The 20,218-nt window shown below is 44.7% G+C and overlaps 1 protein-coding gene across 1 annotated transcript in view; it reads left to right on the forward strand.

The window, feature by feature from the left end:
- Positions 1-20,218, forward strand: part of RAB38 (RAB38, member RAS oncogene family) — a 604,183-nt gene that overhangs the window by 298,873 nt on the left and 285,092 nt on the right. Inside the window, exon 2 of the mRNA XM_069639516.1 lies at positions 14,519-14,799. Within this exon, the coding sequence (XP_069495617.1) occupies positions 14,519-14,799 (281 nt within the window). The remainder of the gene's footprint in view (positions 1-14,518; positions 14,800-20,218) is intronic.

Below are 20,218 nucleotides of genomic sequence, written 5' to 3' on the forward strand. Positions count from 1 at the left end.
CTTTTATAGGCAGGAGAATCTCTTTCAGGCATCTCCACTTCTCTAGTTTCTTCCAGAGACGAGCCCTGTCCACTAGGTCGAAGGCTTAAGATAAGTCTATGAAGGCTACAAAAGTTCTGGGCTTGCCTTCCAGGACCTTACTTTTTAGGATACTGATTGTTAGGATGTTGGCTGTGGTACCTACGTTTTTTTTAAACCCCGTTTGGAAGATGTCGCTTAAAGGGGCCGATTTTGTCCAGGCCCGGAATCATTTCAATAGCAAAGCCCCAAAAACTTTCCCGATGCAATCCAAGAGGGCTATTGGGCAGAAATTTGAGGGATCACTGATGTCACCTTTCTTGTATATCGGGACGATTGTTGCTTTTGTCCACGAAGTCGGAATGGATTTGTGGTTTGCGCATCTCTCAAAGATTTTCTGTAGGAGGATTGCCCATTCTGTGGTATTGTTTTTGAGATCTATGTTGGTGATCCCGTCTGGTCCAGCCGCTCGGGAATTTTCGAGCTTTTTGAGCTGTTCAGTGATTTCGTCCAGGTCGTTGAGGGGAAGCCAGTCTTTGATGTTGGCGTCCCTGGGTTCCATTTCAAGCTGCGTGGGGGTTTGAAAAAAGAGGTGAAGTGATCAATCCATTTTTGCTCGCCCATGCTGTTCAGAATCAAGTTTTTCCTTGACCGTGTTGCCATTTTTAGTAGAGACCAGAAATCCCTTGCTTTGTTTCCGCAAATTGCTTTTAGTATGTTTTTCCGAATCACGCTGATAAATTTGGAGTCGATGGTGCTTGGCCCAATTCCAGTAGGTTTTTGTTGCGGCCAATAGTTTTTCTTGGTTTGAAGGAATTTTTCCCAACTTTCTTCTGATTCTATGCAGTTCGCATAGTTTTTGTACTAGTTGCACATCATATATGTGTTTGTGTGAATACGAAGAGTTGGACTTGTTTTTCACAATGTAAGGTACTAGTAGTTGGAAATAGGGCCTCATTACTAGGCTTGCGCTCATAGATTCCATCAGGGCTGATTACAAGGTTCCCTTCGCGTGACCCGGATCGGATGCCTGGTCTCCCGGAGATGACAGATGCAGGTGGCCTCTAGTGTTCCAAGACCAGAGTTTTAATAGGTACTGGTTTTGGTTGGCAGGCGTGTCGTCGTGTTCGCTAGGTTGCCGACCTGTGAGTTGCTATTTTTGGTTTGGGTCAGGGCCCTGGGGACCCAGGACCAAATCCCCTGAAGTTTGTCTTTTCCTCGTAGAGTTTCCGGCCTCCTTTTTTTTCTGGTATTTGTCCGCTGGAGGGTCTAGGGACTTGAGTTTGTGCAAGATCTTTTTCTCTTTTGTGTTTAGAGGTGGATTTTTCACTAGCTAAACATCCTTCGTCTGGGATATTGTGTCTGTCGCTCCTCCTTGGGTGCAATGTTGAATTGGATTTGAAGTCAGTATTTACTGTACGGTGCTTGGTATTCTTTCTTTCATCGGTTGATTTGTGATTGTCGTTGCTTCTGTTTGTGTGAAATGTAGCATTTCGTAGGTTGTGCATCCGGGGCCCCATAGAGTGTGCTTTGGCCCTGGGGCACTAATTTGTTTTCTGTCATTGGCCTCCTGTCTGGGAGGCAGAGCTATGGTTTGGTTGGTCAATATATAGCCCAATGATAGAAGTTCTTCAGACTCGCCGATTATTTTGCGTTTCAGCCTCTCTGATGCGATGTATAAGTAGGTTTTTATTCTGCGATGAGAGTGGTATAGATCCACGATCTTCATGTCCTCTGACTTTATCCGACTAAGGGCTGGTATGAGTTCAAACAGTGAGTTCAAACAGTTCAAGAATTCCTCTACGGTTGAGGATTATGTCATCCCTGTTTTCAGCGCATTGTTCTAGTTTTAAAGCCCAGACTGGCTTTTCCGTGCACCTTGTTGACTTGTGATAGTTTTCAGTTCTGGATGTGTAGTGGATATGGTGGTCTCTCGAGTTATCCCGGATAAGATTGGCGTTCGGGCTTGACTGATTGTTGTCTTTCGGTCTTGGGTCTCTAGCACATCATCCTCCCCTCTTTGGGTTTGTTTGTTGAGGACATGGATCAGGTGTCCGACATGTCCGAGGTGGCGAGTTTTTCCGGGATGAGAAGGATACTTTTCGTGACCTGGAATTAATTGGCGCCTTTCTTTCTGTTGCCTGTTGAGAGATGTTTCTTCTGTCTTCCAGTGTATAAAATGGAGGGGAAGATTCAGCTGGGCTATTGTTGGATTGGCCCCTCTGCAGAATTTCTTCAATCATGATTTCGTTGTGAGCAGCAGGAGCATCCGGGTGTGGCCTTGTGTTGGACTCGCAGGTTCGGTGTAAATGTGTTGGCTAATGTTCATCAAATTCTCGTCCACTAAAAAGTCTTCCATGTTTTGGGTGAGGTTTGGTTGCGTTTAGGCTTTGTGAGCTGCCATACGAGGCTCATACTTGGTTGGGATGGCATAGTGTCTTTTCTTTTTTTTAGATGCTTTTTTTTTACCTTGCCACCTTTGGAGTTTTTGGGAGTTGGTCTTGATTTTCAGTTTGGGTTTCTTTTGGTCCAGAGAACATCGGGTAGGCTCGATCTTTGTCATCTGAGTTTGTTTTTTGTTGACATGGTCTGAGAGGGTTGTCGTCTGTAATGTGGATGACTTCCCATAGGTCGGGCTTGGTGATTTCAGGCTGGACACAGTAACTTGTTCTGAGGTGGAAGATGGCAAATTATTTGACAAAGTTGTCCTGGTTTGTGTTCTGTTCCAACAGAGTCTGGATCTTGAGCATATTGGTGTGTGTTGGATGGGTGAGTATCACAGTTGGTGTTGGTCTTCTTTAGACGTTCATCTACTGTGGTGATGTAGCCTTCTATGAAAATTAGTTTTGTATGCATGATCGCTTGTATGGTGGTGTGGTCTTTTAGATTGTCATTTATTGATTCATAAAGCTTTGTGAACGGTGCCAGGGCAATTGTTACTGCTGACATGATGGATAGAATGTCCAACTTTTTTTTCGAGGGCAAATCTATGGGAATTCCAGTTTGTTGTGTGTCTTTTTTGCCTGCTGGGGTTTTTACATGGCTTTCATTGAGCAGCCTTCGGGCAAGAGGGCCATTTGACAAGTCTGCGGAGCCCCACCTGTTCCTGTCCATGCTTTGGTTTCTATACAAGTTTTTGCTGATGTCTCCAGCTTGAGTGTGGCTTCTTGTTAGGGAGAATTCTCAATTTATGGCTAATTTCCCTCACCTAGTGAGTCCCCCAGCAGCTTTGCTGGACTTTTGGAGTTAATTGTATTCACTTGGTAAGAGTGTGAGCTATTCCCCCACTCTTACCCATGTTTTGCCATGTGTATTTCATCTGTTTTTGTGATTGCGGACTCTGGAGTACACCACTTCAGTAGCCCCCTTCTTGTGTGTGTTACACAGCACCTTCAGTGCAGTGACACAGGTTTGTCTTTTTGACTTCCCACCGACTCCATTTCTGAGGCTGACTACTATCCCCCAGAAAAGGGTAAAGTTGCCATTAACTTTACTTAGTCATTTTACCACAGATCCAGTACACCCCATCTTACATGGAATACTGGAAAGGGTTACTCCATATCCCTTTTTATCTGTACCTCCTAGAGCATTGTTTCGCTCTTTTAACATTTAGTCTTGGCTGGTGGCAGTGGTATCTACCCTAACTTTTCTACCGCGAATATACTATATAAACGTGGTATTGTTTTAGGCTATTATATTAGCCTCGAACTTAAACCCGCTTGACCAAATACTTTTTCTTTTGGCTCCGGTCGGGTTTAGTCACCATTTCTTTTTCTTAAAGTCCTTCTTGTGTTTTACTTTGCGCAGCAAACCAGGTTTGCCCCTTTTTTTCACTGTCTTTTGGCGGGCTTCTGCCAAGAAGCCCTCCTCTAGGCGTCCGGGTGTCTAGGTGGGCTGAATGTGAGGGGGGGGTGTAGTCACCCCCTGCACAGGGTATCCTAGGAAACCCAAGTCGCACTTTGCCATGATTCGCTGAGGTGGTTGTCCGGGCTGGACAACTCCCCTGCTGCGTGATTGACAGCCAGGTTGTGTGAATGTGGTATTTTCGCATAAAAGGCAGATCTCTTGGGCTAGAAGTCAGAACGCCACTGGAACTAAAAGGAACTGAAGAGAAGCGGAGAAGAAGACGGCTGCTGCAACTACCCCATCCCGGTGAAGCCCTGGTGCAGTCCTGAGCTATCTACCCTTCGACGACCAGAGAAGATCCAGTCCGGATTCTTCTTCCATTGCGCCTGGTGGGGATAACCAGCTCATCTTCTACAGCCAGAGGATCCTCTTCTTGGTCGAAATTTCTGCACACTGCTGTAGTGGTCCGGATAGCCATCTGAAGAGCCTCTCCTGTTTATAAGGAGCGCACCTTTTATTCACCGTCGCTGCTGCCGGCCTCATCCCTGTGTGGTGCAGACCCCTCCAGACGTCCTCCTTCACACCGAAGCTCCAGGAACCATGGGTCTGCAGGAAACTACCAGGAACTGCCGTGGCACCAGCTTCTTCATTGAATAAGGTACTGTGTTCGGCTTGAAGAATTAGGGAGGACCCCTTTTCTTCGCCTCCAAGGCTTGCCCTTGTTTTCCCTCATTCTTATAACTTTTGCTTCCTCTGTTGACAATATCTAAGTACTCCTGGCAACGTTGAATCTTGAACTATCCGACTGTGTGATCCTCGAGAACAGGAACCCGGTTCCCCTTGACACTGGCTCCGGCCTATTGACTCTCGAATTTCTGTCTGTTCTCTGATTCTGTCTGCCTTGATAAAAGTATTGCCTATGATTTATGCCCCCAACTCTCTCTGGTTAACTCAGGTGCTAAGTGTGTTTTTGCCCCAGTAACATTTCATGCTGCGGATACGGATTTCTTTAGTAAGACCAAACTGTCATTACTGTCAAAAAGTGATCTCAAGTGAATTCCCGGTAACGTCTTTTGTTTCACAACACCGGTCCGTTAAAACATAGGATACTTACCTTGAGTTAGAGTGTACCAAAGTGAATTGGTTGGTTGTGGTGCATTTTACGTGTGATTTTGAATTGATAGAAGTGTTCTGTTTATAACAAATAGTTTAAAAATAAATGTACTTATATTTTTTACCTGAAACCTTGAGTCAGTGTTCGCTTGAGTCACAGTAATTGTGCCCCCTTTGTGTAATCTCTGCTGCTGCTCATATACTCTTTAGATAAGCCTGGCTGCTCTGCTACTGCTACCACTTTAACCTAGTAGTACAGGCTTGTACCAAAGGTAAAACTTGTATTGCCATCTGTAGTCTTAATTGTGTGTAGTGGTCCCTAAGGGCACTGCACAGGATTCTGCCTAAGACTTCTTGAAGGTCGTTTTTCAGTGGAGTTTGGCAAGATGCCTTGGGCGTTTTCCTGGTGCATCTGTACATGTGTAGTATCATTGACTATGGCCATTTCTTGCAGTATAGGTGATGCTGGGGGTGGTGATTGGTCAGCATTTACCCGCGCCTCCCGTGTTTTCTGTGGCTTGGGTACCGGGGTTAGCATGTTCTCCCCAGTTTGCGGTCCGGGCCGGGGTGGCGTTGTTTGGGGCTGTTGTTCCTCCCCTTGGGTTGGGCGATGTTGGTTTTTAGTCTTTGAAGTTGGCGGGGGCCATGTGGCCAGAGCCGGTGTATTCCCGCCGGTTTTTGGCAGGGGAGGGTGACTATTGTCGTTTGTTGCTGGCTCTTGTGTCCATGAGTCTCCCGTTTGCAGATCTTGGTATTCCTTACAAGGAGTCTGTTCTTTATGTGGCAGTTCGGGGTTGGAGTTCATTTTTTTACGACTTTTGGGGAGGTTGGCAGATCATAACTGCCTCCAAGATTTCAGCGTCTGTGAGATCTGCTTGCAGGCCCAAAGCCTGAGGTGCAAACGTATTAAAGAAGTCCGTTACTAGACTCACCGCTGATGGTTTCTTAGAGTCCGGTTTCTAAGTTTTTTTTGTTTGTTTCACTCCTGGTTTTTTGGATGTCGTGGTCGACAGGGTAGTAGTCACTTTTTTTTTGCCAAATTGGTTTAGTTTTCCCTTTCAGCTTAGATGGTCGTTTTTTTCCTTTTTTCGGTGAAGTCGTCTGGCTCCAATGCTGCTTTTTAGTTGGTGGATTTCGAGCACCTAAGGCTTCCTCTAAGGGGCGATGTTCTGTTTGTTCGTGGCTGCTTCGAGCAGATTGCTGCAGATTTGAGTCTGTTTGCAGCAAAAGGGGAGCCCCAACTGGAGCTGATGGGCTTTTTTCAATCGGGCCCGAATGGACCTGAGCAGAAATTTGAATCCGATTGTGAGGGTTACTCACACCTGAAACGATCGGGTATGTCATCGTTTTAGGGAATTCGTCTGGGAAGTTTTCCTCATTTGTCTGTCTTTTTGTGGTGGTGGACTCGGTGCTTGCAATGGAGCGGCAGGGGAGATGACAGAGGGCGTGGTTTCATTCCGTGGGCCTTGCTTCGCCCGCTGTTTGCCTGAGGGGGGAGCCTCGCTGGTTCCAGGCTCTCCCGTCACTGAGCCCTCCGGCTTCTCTCCTGCCTCCGGGCTGCCCGGACCCACCCCTCTCCGCTCCCAGTCCTCGGTCCTCCCTCCGGAGAGAGCCGTGAACCGGGGCACGGATGTCAACAGGCTAGGGTGCGGGGACTGCGTAGGAGGCAAGGGATTCCCCGACACAGGTACATTTTCTCCAGGTGCCTCTGGGCCCATTTTCCTCGGCTCCTTGCCGACGGAAGTCGTCTAAGTTTGTGGGGAATCGCACTCCTCGGGGCCCGCAGCTGATTTTGGCTAATAGGCGGTGACTAGCTCTACTCCTCTTTGTCACTGAGTTGATAGTGCTTTTGAAGGAGGACAGGTTTTAAGTTGCTGTTTGATTTGATGTACGCGAGGGCGCGCACTCTGAAGCAGATGTCCTTCGTCCTTGCCCAGATTTTCATTTTCATGATCAGAGTCGGCGAGGTTTGGGGAGTCTGCAGTCATGGCGGCCATGGCTGCCAAGACTGCAAGACTGCCATTCTCCGCCACTCCACGTCCGCTTCGCGGAGAATGGAGGGTTTTATGGAGAGGTTGAGTTGAGGCAGTGGTAGGGACACGCCTCCTCTTCCAAACAGTAAACAGGAGAAACAGACTTCAGGTTTGGCAGCAAGACTGCCACTCTCCGCCACTCCGCGTCCGCTCCGCAGAGAATGGAGGGTTTTATGTAGAGGTTGAGGTGAGGCAGTGATAGCGACACACCTCCTCTTCCAAACAGTAAACAGCAGAAACAGACTTCAGGTTTGGCAGCAAAACTGCCACTCTCTGCCACTCCGCCGTACATGTCGTATATGCATGTGATAACGTTTGTGAACCTGAGTCAGACGGGGATGGGTAGGGGATGGATAAGCTCCACACCAAACCCTCTACGAAAACCAGGCACTGTTAGTCATGTACACATTGAGAACAATAGATTCCTATGGCAACGGAGGCTTGTTCTTTGTCAAAAAGCACTGGAAAATACGTACCTGGAAGGTGGCAAATAGTTTATTACAAAATGACATAAGAAAAATTCCAAATAAACAAAAATGACACGCATTCAATGAACCAAAGAAAAATAAAGTAGACAGCCTTTACTTCTCATAAACGGAGCTTGACAAAATGATGGACAAAGAGAAGGCAATATTAAAAAACGCGAGTGTTCAGTTTTCTCGGGAGGATAGCTCAGGGGCAACATGCTCGCCTTAGAAGCAAGAGGACATGGAGCAACACGGGTTCGATCCCCAGGTCTGCGCTTAGAAACCTCTGGGTATTAAGTGCGTTATAAATAACCTATCATATCATATTATACTCCATTCACGTAAGCTAAAATATAGGCCGTTATCAAACCGTGTGGCAGTGCTTCCTTAACCATTATGTTATTTTGCAGACCATGATTGGCACACGGCAGAGCATCAGTCTCAGCGTGATGAAGCTGGATGGATTGGTGTACTAAAGTGCTTTTTTTTTTTTATTTTTTTTATTTGATTTAATTGTATGATACAATTTTTACAAAATAAAGATACGGTGCCCACATTAACTGTTCGAGTTCCCCACAAACAGTGCGGCGCGGAATCTTTCTTTGTCCTATTCTGCATTCCACACTTAGTTCCCCATCTGATACAGCGCCGGGATCAAGAACAGGGTCCACAACCCCTGCGGAAGTGGCAGGGTGATGACATCCAGCTGGCTATCCTGCCCGTCCATATCTGCGATCAGGTAAGCAGATCAATCTCTCGAAAAAAGCCTACCACCGCGATCACCCAGGTAGTCTTTTCCCCACTTAGGAGCCGGCACCACCATTCCTCTTCCTCATAAACATATAGGTTTTTGAACAAGTGGCCCAGATGTCTCTGGCGGGGGCCCGTAACACATAGGCAATTGAGCAGGAGGTGTCTTATGGTTTCAGCCTTCTCTAACTTCTTGCAGAATCTGCATGCTTCATCCGAGGCCAATTTTCTACGGCTTAGGACTTCCCTTGTGTGAAGGATATTAAGACGAATTCTTAAGAAATTCATCATGAGTTTGGAGTCCGGTCCTCTTAATAAGTAAGGCTTGAGCTCGTTCACTTTAGACAACTGTGGAGGAGGGTCTTTAAACAGTTTTGAGGCGGCAGCTTTTTCCAAAGTGTCAATCCAATCTTGATTTAGAAGTCGAGATTTCACCTTGGCGGGGTTATAAATTAGTTCATCTTTAGAACTTGCAGCGCTCACTAATATTGAGTCGATCTTTGCCGCCCAACTTGTGAGCATTTTACATGATCCAGACCGGATTTCGTACTGGATTTCTTGCATGATCCGTGGAGGACTTGGGAGTAGGCACTTTCTGAATAACATTACTTCGTTACGAGAGACAATAGAGGTCAAAGATTGTAGAGAAAGTTCCCTTCTTATTATCACCATTGGTAGCGAATCAGGAAGATTAAGGACCTTTCTCCAATAGAAACCTTCCACTTTTGACCAGAAGGATGTTGGCAGGTTCGGTAAGGCTTCTGCCCCATACGTGAGCGTCGGGATCGCTTTGGCCTTATAGAAGGTCACTACAGGGGCCAAAGTGAATTTTCCGTATTTTTTCAGTATTGCCCGAGATTGGGAAATAAGAAGTCTCGCCTTAGACATGAAGTTCTCCTGCATCAATTTTTCTTTGCTGTTCTTGTTGATGATAACTCCCAAATATTTGAAGCTGTCTACCAATTCAATTTTGATGTTATTTACCGCCCATGTGAATTTCTCCGACTTCCTTTCGTTTCCTCCCAAAGTCATGATTTTGGTCTTTTCCAGATTCATCAAGAGATTGTTCTCTTTAAGATAGGAGTCAAGGTTGTTTATCTGTCTCTGGAGGCCGATTGGAGTTACATCAAAGAGAATTATATTGTCCGCGTATAGCAAGCGTGAAATTTTGCTGGCTCCCAATGTCGGAGGGAACATCCGGACTCTATCTTCGTACTCTTTGAAGTCGGCCATATATGCATTGTACAGTGCCGGTGCTAGGGGGCACCCCTGCTTTACCCCTCTTACCGTCTTTATGCAGTCAGATAAGAGGCCTTGGTTGTTCAGCCTGACACACATTGTGGTTCCCGTATATAGGGCCTTTATGGGTTCCAGTATCCTTGGGGGACAGGCATGGAGATGTAATTTTTCCCATAATCGTTGTCTGTCTACCCGGTCAAAGGCCTGGACCAGGTCGATAAATGCCATGTAGATCTTAGGGCTGCCCTCAAATACTTTGGCTTTAAGTGTGCTCACTGCCAGAACATTAACCAAGGTCCCGACATTTTTCACAAAGCCCGCCTGGAAGGGATCCGACAGGCCAGTCACAGAGATCCAGTTACTAAAGTTATCCAGGATTAGAGCACCAAAGAGCTTTCCCATGGAGTCTAATAAAGCGATCGGACGATAATGTGAAGGGTTGTCTTTAACTCCCTTTTTGAAAATAGGGACCAAAATCGCTTTCTTCCAGGATGAAGGAATGATCGAGAATCTGACACAGTTTGAGAAGACTTCTTGAATAAATGGGGCCCAAAATTCCAATTTGTTCTTGATGTCAAAATTGGTTATGCCATCAGGTCCTGCCGCTCTGGATCCGTTAAGCTGAGATATTTTCCCTTTAATTGTGTACAGGTCCGTTGGGATTTCCCACTGTTCTCCTGAGGTAGGTGTCCAATTCTCTGTCACCTTATCCCGGACTCCGTAAAGGTTTTCAAAATGTGATATCCAGGATTTTTCACCAATTGAATTTTGTAGTGCCTGGTTCAGTGATTGAGAGTTACCTTTAATCAATGACCAGAAGTCACGGACCTTGTGGCCACTAATAGCGTTCAACATATTGTCCGCATCTAGCTGGTACCTCTCTGCTTTAGTTGACTTCAGCCAGACTTTGTAGGCTTTTGCTGCCATGGCTGCTTCAGCCTTCTTGCTCAGTGATATTGTTTTTGCTGCCTCCCGTTGTAACTTTCTGACCCCCTTTCTTCGAATAACTAACTGTTCGTTGTAAGTATGAAGTGGGGCCTTAATTTCGTGTTTCATCACTTTTTTTTTCCGTTGATAGACTGTCAGTAGGGGCAAGTATTCAATCCAGTTTGCTGGACTTAAGTGCTTAATCAGCTTGCGATCCTTGTATTGATTGGTTATGTTGGAAATCGCTACTTCCGACAGTCTCAGCCTTATCCCACTCTGGTTTATTAGCAGATTTTGAGCGCCATACTCCGCTTTTCTTCTCCGCGACTTCCACTAGAAAGTAAGTAGGTTATGGTCACTATGCTGCGTTCTTATAGTTGTGAGGGGTAGACACAGCGGCAGAAGGCTCCTTGACACCTGGATATAGTCAATTGTTGCCGCTTGATTCCCTCTTTCCCAGGTTGGGATATCTTCAGTCTTCTTACCAGTCCTTTGCCCCAGGATATGCATCTCTCTTGTGATTAAGAATTTATGCCACATGCTGTTTCTACCTTGGGACTCTCTGAGATCAAGGGTTAGATCCATATTCAAATCTCCCGCGATGATCACGTCACTGGAGGTAGATGTTATTAAAAAGTTGTCTATTAGACTCTCAATTTGTGCGAGGAAAAGGTCGTTGTTCACTCGCTTTGGATTCCAATATACGTTGATCAGTAGGATTTCTGATTTAAGAATGGAGTCCGGAGGACCTTTCGGCCTTTCCCACTCCAAAAGCGTAGCCAAAAAAAATTCTGAGGCCAAGAGTGTCTTGGACAATGATAGCCCTGAGCCTACTCTTAAGGCCGTGATGAGGCCAGATCTCGGCCTACCTCTCTCCCCTCTGAGGGCGGGTGAGTGTGCCATTTGAAAACCGTCCAGCGTAGGTGGCTCCATTAGCCACGTTTCCTGCAAACATAGGGCGTCGAAGCTCATAAAGTGCTTTTGGTACTCACATAGTTACAACAGCCTTGTTCTCTCAGGGAGAGGGGGCACATTTGCAGGATAATGGCCTGGACCCAAGTTAAACTCAGAGACAAAGATGAATGCCATATGTTTGTATAGTGTCATTACCCCATAGTATTTAAATAATATGTGTGTGCATGGTAGAATCAACATGCTATGTTTGTAATCTAAAAAGAACGAGTTTTTCATGTTTTAGCTCTCACTTTGGGGGCATTATAATGGTATGTTGTCTGTTACGTTTATTTGCAGTGAAAAGTAAAATTCTCCTAAAAATGCAGAGGTCAAGTGGGGGCATGCTAGTTTTCCTGAAGAGGATACTTTCAGTGCTGCTCCACATTGTGCAGTGGTTGGTGACAGAATTTTCCCACGTTTCAGTCTCAGTGGCACGTGATCTGAACCTGGAATCTCGAACCAGAGATCGAACCTCTATGGTGCTCCGTGTCGTCTTGCTTCCAAGGAGAGCACGTTGCCCCTGAGCTATCCTCCCATGATATGAGTTCGCAGGCACGTGGTAAACTGTATCCTCTTGGACCTGTGCTGTGCTGGCAGAGGAGTGTTTGAAAAGAAATGCCTTCGGTTGTTCCGTTGTTTGCAGTCCAATGCAGTTAGTTCTTAAGCAATATAAATCGAGCAGGGCGGCTATTCCTGGGCCAGGGAATACCCCACTGTGAGGGTTATATTGCTATTAGCATCCGAGCACGTTTTACCGGGGTTGTAATAGTGGTTTTCTCTCAAGTTGAGAAACAAGGTGTTTGCCGTTTCTCAACTTGAGAAAAACTACAAAACAACTATAACTACAAAACAAGATAGACACCAGGGATCGGGTAGAAGGGAACTACACGCATTACCTTCTTCCTTTCCATGGTGGCCATTGCAGAGTTGTGGATGCGCAGAGAGTACTAGTGTTGCCAGTGCCAGCGAAGGGACTTGGGAGCACCAGATAAGTGGGGCAGGGTGTGGGGATCTAAATATGCGGAAAAGGAGGTGGGGGCTACAGGGAAGGGGATATGGTGGAGCGTAGGGGATACTTACCTTGGAACCAGTGGGGCAAGATGGTGGACTCCAACTCCCAGTGGGGATTTTATCATGTGGTAAAGCCCCCCTCCTGAGCCTCCCGATTGTCTGGGAGGACATCACCCCACCTTCACGAGTACTAATCGAAGTTATTCACTACAGTCCTCGCATTCTCATTGGATAAAAAAAGAGCAATAATCGACAATATGAGCTAAGTGTACAGGAACACTTTTGCCCTTGAGTTTAAAGTTCAGTTTAAGATAAAAATTGCATGCTATTTCACATGAATCTTTAATATGTAAAAGGTCTCTCAAGGTTCTTGAAAAATGTCTTCCACCATGTGGTCTTTCCATTTCAACTTGTGATCAATTAGAACACACATATGTCTATATTGGATAATAACTTCCACATCGGCCTTGTTAATGTAGATTGGAAAAAGAGCCAAGCCCAGATGTTTTAGGCAGTAGGGAAGCCAGGGGACAGGAAAGGTCAAGGTGTTACTTACTGAGGCCACATAGATGCAAGTAGGAGCCAAGCCCAAGGTGCTTCAGGATGCAGGTTCCCCAAAGGAAGGCGGGACACATATGATGCAAATGAGAGCACTTTATGCCAAATACCATAAAAAGGCACCACAGAAAATGATTGAAGTTTAAAAAAAATTGAATATAAAATTGGATGTTTCACGTGAATATATAATTGAATCCTGTTGTGGTTATAAGCTTTTAAGGTGGTCCATCTAACAATCATGCTTGCTTCAGTGCTGGGGCAAACCTCATAAGGTGCTGAAACATGCTTGTTTCCAGCTACCATGTAGAAGAGGGAAACAACACTGATCATGTGTGGCTCTCGTGTCACAGGCAGAAAGCAAACGCCTAATAGGGAGGACTCACATTATTAAACTGATTCTGCCTGTCCTGTTGTAAGGTGGTTCCATGTTCTTTACTGTGAACCCAAAAACAGAACATTAGTAGCACAAATGATACTGGAATGTCATACTATCACAGTCACCATCAGTCAGTCTCCAGAGCTATGGTACAGCAGCAATTCATTCCTGGAGTTACATTATGGGCTGGTGGTAGTAAGCTGATTGGATGCTGGTGGGAATGTTGCAACAGAGTTCTCCAGCATTCATCCCAGTCCAATACATGGTGTTGCATCATATAGCATTGCAATGATGTGGAACGCTATTTGGTCCCAGCCTTTCCCCAACCACCCAATTTACCATCACTGGGGCTGTTGCCATCATTTGAATGTTTCTAGAGATTCCTCTTTTGGATTGTCTTGGTGTGCCAAGACATGTCTAACTACACTAATTTTGGGCTATGGTGGTGATGGTGGCATTGCTGGGGTGGTTGACACAAACAGATGTTTGGCACTTTAAGAATGGCCGGGGTATACAAGACAAAACATGTTGGAGGAAGAACTTTGCCTTTCCCCTATTTCTCTGTAACTGTGGCATTGTCCTCCCCCACCTTGGTATCAGTACCGTCCACACTCATGTGCTGCATCCTGCACGCGGATGCCTCCTAACCTTTATCTTACTCGTCCTCATTTTTCTGAGATTCTTCTGTGGATTTGGGTGACAGTGGAGACCAGGAACTATGTGTTGTTGGTGCCAGCACATCATCAGTAGATATACTCTGCAACCCCTCTCTCCTTTCTGCACCAGAGACAGTGACAGGCTGAATCTATCCCAGCTGCAATAGAGATGTCTGGGAGCATCTTAGATTTCCACCTGCTACTCTATTATAACTGAGTGACAAAGTATAACACTGGAAGAAATCTGGAGCTGCCTGGAGCATCTCTGGGATGCCTGTGAGCACATCCTTCTGAATCTCATTTGCAAAGGACCATCTCAGAGATGATGGGGAATTTCTTGATTTGCTGCTGTTTTAGGCTAGCATGTGCATGTAGCAGGTGCAAATCTGAGATGTTCAAGAGCATATTCTCATTTGCTCTGCTGCAACTCTGTTTTAATAGCATTTACAAATGTGGAAATAAGCTCTTTCAAGAACTTTCAAAACTGCGATCGTGATTGTTGGTGACAGGTACACTTTTAATAAAATGGGTGGAATATTATAACATGAATTTACATCTCTGTTGCTACAGGTCAGGAGAGATTTGGAAACATGACAAGGGTGTACTACCGCGAAGCTGTTGGCGCATTTATCGTTTTTGATGTGACAAGGCCAGCTACATTTGAAGCAGTGGCAAAATGGAAAGAAGATTTAGACGCTAAATTGACTCTCTCAAATGGCAAACCTGTGTCGACGGTGCTACTGGCAAATAAATGTGACCAGAGAAAAGACATGCTCGTGAACAACGGCATCAAACTGGACCAGTTCTGCAAGGAGAATGGATTTGCGGGCTGGTTTGAAACATCAGCAAAGGTAGGCCTAGCATTTAGTCCAAATTGCATCTGGTGACAAGCTTAAAAGAGATGATTTTCCTTCCTGTAACTTGTATTATGGTGCCACCAGTTTTAGTGACTACGTGCTTGACTCCAGGACAAAAACAAGTAGGAGAGGGGGCACAGAAGCAGAGTAAGTGAGGCATGCCACCGATGAGAAGTAATCACTTTAAGTATTAAGTCCAACAAAATGTTCATGTTTAAGACTTAAGAGCAATTCTGAAAACAAGAATGTTTAGACACATCTTATTTGGTACAGAAGGCTCAGAACATGATAGAAGCTTTAGCCCTGAATCTGGATGTAGCTACTAAGTGTAATAACATTTTCCACCCTGGAGCCTGCAGGTCTGAAAGCATGATCTTGCACATATCAATGTCCATGTAATAGCCATATGCTTGGATCTTGCATTGCTTTGCGGAGACAGACAGATGATCAGAAATGTTAGCCTCTGAATCTCATACGCACAGGGCTGGGGTCTCGGATTAGGTTTTTTGTGATTTTCCTATGAAACTGCATTAGGAGTTTTGCACAACTTAAACCTTATAATGTGCTTGGTCAATCCTGCCTAGATGCCAATCACATTGGTTGAAACCAGACAACACAGTCCTCTGTAAATCCTATATTGGTAACCGAAACAAGTTATTGGTGGAAGGTTTTGAATCAATCTGAACTGCTGGCACTGCTCTGGGAAACCTTTTAGCCCATCTGTGCCATTGAAAAAGGGGTCCAGCCATATGGAAATCATTCAATGGCAAAAGCCCAACGCGAACTGCTAGGTCATTTCCCCTCTGCAGGGAAACATTTTTGGGGGGATTTTAAATGAAATGGACCTTCATTGCCATTTGACAATTTGGAAAGACACATACCACATTGTTGTTGTTGTGTTGCTGGAATGTAATGATACATGTTTTGCATTAGACCCTTCTTCAGATTGACACTCCCCTGTTCCTTTGATCCTGCATCAGACTTATACGAAAACAAGTTCCTTCCTTTTAAAAATGACAAGTGGTCATAGAGTTTTTTTCATAAACAAAATGGCAAAGCTGTGTACTGTTTGGACAACACATCCGCACAAACACACACACACACGCACACTTTGAGAGATCTGCTGAATTGACAAAACGAATTTAACATAAACCGCAGCATGAGGCCAAAACACATACCTGTGTATCCAGAGCTGGAGGGCGAGCAACAAAAGGAGAGCTCCGTTTGAGTCAATTGTAATCCAATCAGAGACATTCTTAATCTGTACCCAGCTCTGTACCCATCCTCAATTCTCTATATTAGGGAGTATCACAAAGCCTTCCTGGGGGTGGAGAAAATGTTGGTTTCCTGTTTGAATGAGGGCCTCATTGAATTTCTGCCACTGCCCAACTGCCTGTAAACCTTCCACCCCAAAAACACATCAGTGTTAATACCATTAGGATCACCAGAGTCTAATTTGTTGTCATTATATGCTAGTTACGGAAACGAAAACATTTATGAAAGGGAATCGGGTAGTAAATGTAGAAAGGCATGGTTGGATTTCATGACAACATTTTAATGGTACTTAGAATGCCCGACCCCCCAGGTCCCCGCAAAAAGAATGATTTGGAGAAATAATGCCAAATGTTGCCTCGTAGTGTAACCTTGGTGCAAGTTTGGGGGTCTCTCCCGGGTGCTGTGTACACCTGTTTTCAAGCACTTTGGGCCAGCAGCACCTCCACAGTCTTAGCTGGTTTTGAAACACAATTTGCATAGAGGTTGCGGATCTTTATAAGAATGTTAATAGAAAAGGATTGGAAAATTATTATTATTTTTTTTTTTTATTGAAACTTCAGCCATGGTATCACAACTAAAAGAAAGTTGGTCAGCCATAACTTTTGTTACATATAGAAAACAAACAAATCTGTTCTTCAAAGGAACGTCTTACAATCAAGTATCTAGATGTACTTGCAGACGCATACCTCGAGGTTTTTTTAGCCTCTTGACCAATTGATGTACAGCCTCCAAGATTACATTTACATACGCGGAAATTTTGTTGATTAGTTGGTTCATTAATCAAGTGGTAATTAATTTTACCTCAGGGCTTAAGAAAAATGGAGTCCAAGAAATTGACAATAGCACATGTGAGTTGAATGTCATGACCTGAAATTGCTTGGCACCACCAATTGGCCATGTCATTGTCCAGAGGAGCATATTTCCCAAGATGACATTGTCGTTGGGTTTTCACCCCAACACATGCTGTTATTAGATGATAAGAAGTTTCCTTGTCGTTGCAGCAGAATCGGCATATGTTATCAGCAATGTCCTTGATTTTACGTTGCCAGAGCATTTCTTTAGATTGAATGGCGTTCAGCCGAAACTTCAAGAATTTTTCACGATATTGTGGGTTTGGACATTTTACTAAGTATCGACAAGGTTTGTTCAATTTATGAACTCTGGTTTCTAATTTCAGCGTGGATTTCAGTTTGTTTCGAAGTTCTAAATTGCAAATCCACGACCAATTGTCAAATTTGATCTTTGCCAACTGTGGTAAGTTAATTAATTCGTCGATTGATATGTCAGCGCTGTTTAGGTAGGTTGCCAAGGCAGTTTTCCAGGCACGAAGTAGATGGTTATTGGTAGCTACGTGTTTCTCAACCAGAATTTGGTAAGCAGTGGACGGTGCAGCTACGCACATTTTCCTCCAGACAGTCAATGATTTCCAGATTACAACAGAATGTAGGGAGTTCAAAGATAACTCATAGCGGATCGCGGTGATGGATACATAGTTTGGAAGTCTTAAGACACGCCTCCAGAATATTGCCTCAAGTTTATGCCAGATCTGTGCGGCCAAGTTCCATCTGGCCTCCGCACCAAAGGCGATTGCTGGAATTACCTTTTGGACATAAAATATCAAAACTGGTGACAGACTAAATTTTCCAAATTCTCTGTTTATCTTGGCCCCTTGGATTGCAAACTGGTTCATTCGTGCGATCAGGTCTTGCATCCAATCGTGTTCATTGATGGAATTATTGAACATGATGCCAAGATAGCGGATGGACTTCACTAATGACAGGGTGTTATTCTCAATGGTCCATTTGAAGGCTTGGTCTTTCCGTGATGTTATTGTACCGATTGCCATTATCTTAGTTTTGTCGACATTCAAGTTTAGGTCATTTTGTTTTAGGTAGTCACTGAGACTACTCAGCAGCCGTTGAAGACCTATCTGGGTACGATCAATTAAGACAAGGTCGTCCGCGTATGCTATGCAGTTTATCGGAGTGTTATTGATTTTTGGAGAAAAGCACTGGACCCGGTTTAGGCAGGCTGGGATGTCTGCAATAAAGAGCTTAAAGAGCTCAGCTGCCAAAGGGCAGCCTTGCTTCACACCCCTGTGTGTAGGAATTTTTGGTGACAAGTCGCCTTGGTTGTTGAGCCTTACTTGAATTGATGTACCGAAATGTAGGGCTTGAATAGGTTCCAATATAGATTTCGGACAATTCCAGGCTTGGAGTTTTGTCCACAGCAGATCACGATTGATCATGTCAAAGGCTTGACGTAGATCAATAAAAGCAAGGAATAGTTTTTTCCCTGATTGCAAAGTTTCCAGCTTTAAAATAGTTAATATAAGTAAGTTGATTTCGACCCCTACTCCCTTAGTGAATCCTGTTTGTCTGATGTCTAGGATCCCTGCGTGCGAAGCCCAACCTTCAAGTTTTTGGCGAAGTGACGAGCCCAAAATGTTTCTGATAGTATCGAGTAGGGCTATCGGGCGATAGTTGTTTGGGATCGCTCGATTTCCCCGCTTGAATATTGGGACCACGATTGCCTCCAGCCATGAATCAGGCATTAGCTTTGTGGATTGAATCGTTTTTAACAAGGCTTCTATCAAAATGGCCCATTGCCGGGCGTGTTTTTTCAACATGATGTTAGTAATCATGTCAGGACCTGCGGCATGGGAGTTCTTCAGAGTCATGATCATTTTCTCTATTTCGATAACAGACATGGTTACCTCCCAGACAGCACCGGAAGGCTTGAAGTCTGAATTGCATTCTTTTTCGGGCAACTGGTACACTTCAGAAAAGTGCTCTGCCCAGGTTGCACTGTTGATTTCATTGGATATGTGAGCCGAGCAACGGGAATTGCCAGAATTTAAGATGTCCCATATCTGCCTGGTGTTTTTGGTTACTAAAATTTTCATCATTGCTTCAGCCTTATTTTGGTCAATGATCATTTTATGCGATTTCAGCCAGTGACGATACACCTGACGCCTTTGTTTAATTTCTTTTCTGAGTGTCATGGCCATCGAGGGTGATTTTAAGAGCTTTTTCAGCTGTCGTATATCAGCTCTCATCGTTTTCTTTTGTGCCGAAATGATTGTGCTTGACACATGTTTGTGAACTATTCCCATTGATCGGGCTGCGATGGTGGTAGACATCATGTTGCTGACCAGAGGTGCATAATTGACGTTTTGATCTGCATAAAGATTGTATGGTGGTCGCTTAGTGCATGGAGTTTTGGACCGTTTATTCGTAAACGATTACCTTCTGCATTTACTGTGATAGGAAGTCCATAGTGTCCTTCGGGTAGTACCCACTCCAGAGTACATGAGAGGCGTAAGAGATCATGATCGCTATTCTGCATTTTGACAACCGTTAAATTTGTTATCTTGTCCATCATGTTTAGAGACACCCAAAAGTAGTCCAAGATACTATGAGAAGTGTCACGATGCCAGGTTGAAGATGGAGGATCGTCTCCTTTAATATTTACGTTCACCAAATGGCAGTTTCGATATTGTAGTGCCTTCATCCAGGCCTTGCTTCGGCAAGATAGCTCGTGTTCGCCAAGGGGCAAGTATACTTGTCGACTGATGTCAAAGCCAAACCAAGTACAGTTCAGATCCCCACAGCAGATTATTGACAAATTTCTGTATTTTATAACAGCGTTGTCTATAAGGCCAGTAATGTCCTTCAGAAATGTGGCAGTACTGATTTTGTAAGGATTCCAGTATCCGTTAATAATCAGGAGATTATGCCGCTCATCTATGGTGCCTTGAGTCGATTGCATGTGGATCCCCTGAGTAAAGGCGTTTGGATTTGAGACTTCCATAGTTTTCCATTGGTTGTTGACTTTGGTCATTGTTAATAGCCCAGAATAAGGGCGACCTTGTGGATGTTTTACGGCAGGGTTCAGGTGAACTTCAAAGCCGTCTCTCATTGGAGCCTCTACAAGCCACGTTTCTTGTAGACAGATTACAATCACACGCTGAAGGTCAACTTCGAAGTTATTGAAGAGGTGTATAAATCCTCTCGTATTCCATGATAAAATCTCCCACCGAGGTTCACAATCAGATAGTTGTGGCTATTGTTTCGTGTTGCGGGAGCGGGGGGTTTGATTATTCCAAGTTGACTTTCGACTATTCTGAAGATTTTGA

The sequence above is a fragment of the Ambystoma mexicanum genome, chromosome 7q (assembly GCF_040938575.1).
Source record: "Ambystoma mexicanum isolate Mex_15411 chromosome 7q, UKY_AmexF1_1, whole genome shotgun sequence".
Taxonomy (NCBI): domain Eukaryota; kingdom Metazoa; phylum Chordata; class Amphibia; order Caudata; family Ambystomatidae; genus Ambystoma; species Ambystoma mexicanum.